Below are 4495 nucleotides of genomic sequence, written 5' to 3' on the forward strand. Positions count from 1 at the left end.
TGTGGTATCCACATGATTTTATGTCCCTGATTTGTAAAACATGGTATCATAAGCGTTTTCCAGGTTTCGACGTAGTCTTTAAAATTATTATTTGTAATGGCTGATGAAAAAGGTTCCATTGAGTGAGTGACTAAATTAAGTTAACCCCTATGGTTGGACATTCCATCTGTTTCCTTAAGACTAATTTGGTTGAATCTTTAGAAAGTATCAAATACGGTCAGAGATTTTAAATGATTTTAACACTGTTCTTGTTTGTGCACACCTACGTGTATACAGCTGCGCTATTTACTGTCACTACTTAGTCATCCTGGGGCCAGTCTTGGGCCTCACCCAGGAAGTGTCCAGGGTGTAGGCAAAAGCTCATCATACAACTTTCACCTCTAATTTTTCTAACCAAACAAATTCAACTCCATTTCCTGCTCTAGTCACTACTGTGTGTTCGGTTCTGATTAACAGATAATGACAGAAGCGGCACAGCACGAGGTCTGGAGGAAGAGGCCCCAGACTAGCCTAGGACAAATCCTCAACCTCCAGAAGCCCGTTTTCTTGTTGGCCGTTGCTTTTTTGACGTCTTATCCTATTTATCTCTCAGGGTTGTTGCAAAAAGAAAATATGAAAGCATTTGGCAAAGCATGTAAACGCACCCTAAAAAAAAGGCAAGATTTGGGGATTATTATGTTTCTGACTATTGCGGTTTTGTGGCCGGGACTTTAAAAAGTCTGGTCTTGGGGCAACAGTCGAGTCTGGCGAGCAGGTCAGGGTGGGGTTAGGGGACAGGTGAGGGAGCTGCTTTGGGAGAATCACGCTTCAAAATCTTCAAGACCACAGGACACTGCTCTGTTCTCAGCTCCCAGACTAATAGCATCGGCCAAGCCGGGGCCACCGCCCAAACTCCCACGGCTGCTCAGATTCTAGAGCTCACTGGTGTAAGGAGAGTGCTCCAAAGCCAAGCAATGCCGGAAATGGAAGTCTGCTCAGGGCTCCTCCCTAATGGCTCAATTTACAATCCCCACAGGGGTCTACGTCTTTTTGAACTTGCCAAAGAGATCACTCCTGGAGCGGGGGGACGGAGGTAAAGGCTGCAGATAGGTAAGATATTATGAAAGAGCTAACAGATCTTTGTTCATTTATTGAGCAGTAACTAACGGGTAGAATGACTGGGGTGTAGGGTGGCAGGGAGATACACATTTGCTATAATTGGTGCATAGATCGTTTTTCCTTTAAGAGTAATGTAATTATTCTAAATACAAAGGCATGTATCAAGTTTTAGGGTAATGAGGATAAGTTACACTGTCGGCTGATGGGAAAATAGATCTCTAAAAATTTATGCCAACTTGGATAGAGCCCCGACTCTAGTCTTTAATTCCTATTAATAAACTTTCATTGATCTTCCAAAAAATGCTTTTTGGACCTATTTCTATTTTCATCTTGTGTCGTCTCTCAGGAGAGCTGCCTAGAAGTTCACTCCCACCTGTGTAGGATGACCTTTTCTCCAAGTGTTGCCCTGAGCCTAATAATGGTCCAGGATTGGGGGAACAAACCCAGTCCCCTGCTGCCCCATCTGCCTTGATGATTTGATAGGTATGGTGTTTTTAAAACAATCAGCAAAATAATTTGCACTGCAGAGTCCTTAGTAGGTCTTTTTTAATTGGACAGTTACTCGTATTAGTGAAAATCAAAAGCAGCATACAATCATTCAATCTCCAAGCACTGGAGTGTATCCAACTCTTTTCCTATTTGGGGTTCCACTTTAGTCATTGTCTGTATGCACGTGTAAATTTTTACAGAGTTGCAACCACTGCCTTTTTTTTGTGGCCCTGGTTATTGGCATCTAGTTTCCCAAGTAACATTGACACACATCTGTTCAAATCAATTGACGTTCCCATCATGACTGACTCATTTGGCGGGAAAAACAAGTTTACGTGCCAAATGGAACAAAGAAGCGTGGGTATCAGGGAGCAGCAGGGAGAAAGAAACGGTGGGAGAGAGTTATTTTGACTTACTGATCATAAAACATTTTCCAATACCATTTTTAAAGGATGTATAATATTACACCGAGTGATTGATTATATTTTACCCCATGGTGTGGGACACTTGGTGGTTTTCAATACCTAGTGAGTTTAGAATGCATATAAATTACAGGATTTGAGAGATGACTGTATTTTCTTGAAACAGGAGTCTTCTGTGTCCAGATCCGGGCCAAGAGTGTTGATGTAGTGTTCCTTTGCTGGAAAAAAAAAAAAAAAAAGTCAGTACTGCTAACTGGAAATGCTGGATGCCTTCAAAAAATATCCCTGTGCTTAAAATATTTTAAAATTATGATCAATTCTAGCTTATAAAAGTAACCTATATATCTTGTCCCACAACTTACAGAAATGCGGAATTTTAAATTGAGAGCTTGACTAAACTTTTCCTAGTTTATGGGCCACGCCTGTCTAATAAACTTAATACAATGCCGTGTGCACACAGCTTCCTAACAAATAACATGTGCTGGGAAAAGATGAGGAAACAATGGAAAGGTGCCTCCTTGAAGGTGGTAACATCGGATCAATTGATCGGTCGACTATAAATGGATTCATCTTACACAAGTCTCCCACACATTATGATGCACATTTAGCAATGCTGAAAAACAATTTGAACGAATACCTTAGAAAGTTGTTACAGAGAATTTATAGTCTGGAACGAATTGCCATCTTCTTAATTGACACGGAAATGTTTGGCTAAAATATTGTTTTATTCACATTTCTCTCCTTGGAGAAAAATCTAGGCAAACTGCAACTTCGACCGTGTGAATAATGGTGAAAGATGACTGCTTTAAGTCAGAAAAAGGGCACCACGCAGTCTGAGGGCCCCGTGGACGCCCTCAATCTCGATGCCTCTTGGGGGCCCGGGGCAAAGCGCCACAGCGCATCTGGAAGGCAACGCCCCCAATCCGGGTCGCGGCTCCCGCCCTCCGCCCCTCGCGGTCTCTCACCTGCGTCCCGCTGGAGGGAGCCGGCGGGCGCGGGCGTGGTCCTCCCGGAGGGTGGGCGCTGGCTGCTGCCGGGCTTCCTTCTGGCTCGAGGGGACCCGTCCCGAGGGGGGAGAAAGGGAGAAAAGGGAGCTGGTGAGAGGCAGGGGGTCAGCCTCGAGGTGCATCCCCAACCCCAAGCACTAAGCCAGGCGGGTGCGGGAACCTGTTCGCCGTTCAGGCCTCGGGATTGCTGGCCTGCGGGGCCCTGGGCCGGCCGGGAGCCAACTCTCGGGCTTCCCGGTCCGGGGATCGCGGCCGGGGTGGGGCGGGGCGGCGGCGGCGGCGGCCACGCAAAGCCGGACTGGCCCCAGGCAGCCGGGTGGCGGCGCCCCGGGAGCCCGAGGGTCCGCGGCGGCCGGAAGGGCCCCGACCCGCCCGCGTCCGCCGTGGCGCAAGGGAGTCTGGGAGAGTGCGCGTGGGGGCGGCGGGAGCCTGAGCCCCGTCTCCGGGCTGCCTGGAACCCCGGGCTCCCCAAAGCCGACCTCCTCCGGGGGCTCCACTGGTAAGCCCAGTTCCCGGCAGCCCGTCCAGACAAGAGGGGTTTTCGTGTGCTTGGTTTCTTTCAGGATGACGGAAAGCGTGGGAAAGATTCCACACCTCCCTCTGTCTTTGCCAATAGTCCTTGACCTGCCCGTGCGCCGGATCAAACCAAAATCCTAAAGTGATTTTTACAGGCGAAGTGCGACGTCAGCCAGAGAGTGAGCCCTCTCTTTTCCAGGCCCGCTGTGAAGCTCCTAGCGTAGACTCGGGGCCCCCAGGAAGAGATGGAGGTGGCTTTCGAGGTCATTAGCAATAGCGTCCAGAGTCCAGGGGGGCAGGAAGAGGCCCTGAGTCGACAGCTCAGGTGCTGCCATTTTCTCAGGAGCTGTCAAACTAGTGCCCTGCCAGCGGGGCAATCCCTTATGGGAGGCCCCTGGGCGACCAAGGTGGCCTTGGGGCGACGCGTCCAGGGTAGAATTCTGGGACCAGATTTTGGGAGATAGGGCAAGATAGGGCAAGCAGCAGCTTGAAACGCAGAGCTTCATTCCACAGCCACCCCCTCGGGTCCTCGCGCTCCCTTCAGGCCTCAGATCGGGCAGGTCAGCGCCTCTCCACGCCGCCTGGGATTCACCGGCGGACCAGGCCCCGGGCCTCGCCCGATCTCGACAGAAGCTCCCCCCAACACAGACAGGAAGAAGGGTGGAGAGGGTGTCGAGAAGGGGCCAGAAACGTTCACCTTTTAGGGACTCCAACGTCCTTTCCACATGCAGGACGCGAGCCATTTACCAGGAGCCGCAGAGCGGCGTGGGGACTGCTTGCAGCGGGTCACCTTCCGGCGTCCCCGCTACTCCTTTTCCAATAACCGCCCCCCCTATTTAGTTGTTGGGTCTTGAAGGTATTCTTCGTTTTTTGTCCTGTGGGTGGTATTCTAGTTAATCACTAGGAATTTTTTTCCTATCGTTTAAATTTTACCCGGGTAGGGAAAGGAGTGCTGAAATGCAG

The 4495-nt window shown here is 49.7% G+C and overlaps 1 protein-coding gene across 1 annotated transcript; it reads right to left on the reverse strand.

Annotated features, from left to right (window-relative positions):
• Positions 1-1626: 1626 nt before the first annotated feature.
• On the reverse strand, positions 1627-4275 carry LOC117198633 (uncharacterized). Its single transcript, XM_049704542.1, has 4 exons — positions 3766-4275; positions 3177-3669; positions 2975-3054; positions 1627-2227 (listed from the first exon to the last, which is right to left on the reverse strand). The coding sequence occupies exons 1-4, from the start codon at positions 4273-4275 to the stop codon at positions 2105-2107; spliced, it is 1206 nt and encodes a 401-aa protein (XP_049560499.1). The 3' UTR covers positions 1627-2104.
• Between the last annotated feature and the right edge of the window lie 220 nt (positions 4276-4495).

The sequence above is a fragment of the Orcinus orca genome, chromosome X, assembly GCF_937001465.1.
Source record: "Orcinus orca chromosome X, mOrcOrc1.1, whole genome shotgun sequence".
Taxonomy (NCBI): domain Eukaryota; kingdom Metazoa; phylum Chordata; class Mammalia; order Artiodactyla; family Delphinidae; genus Orcinus; species Orcinus orca.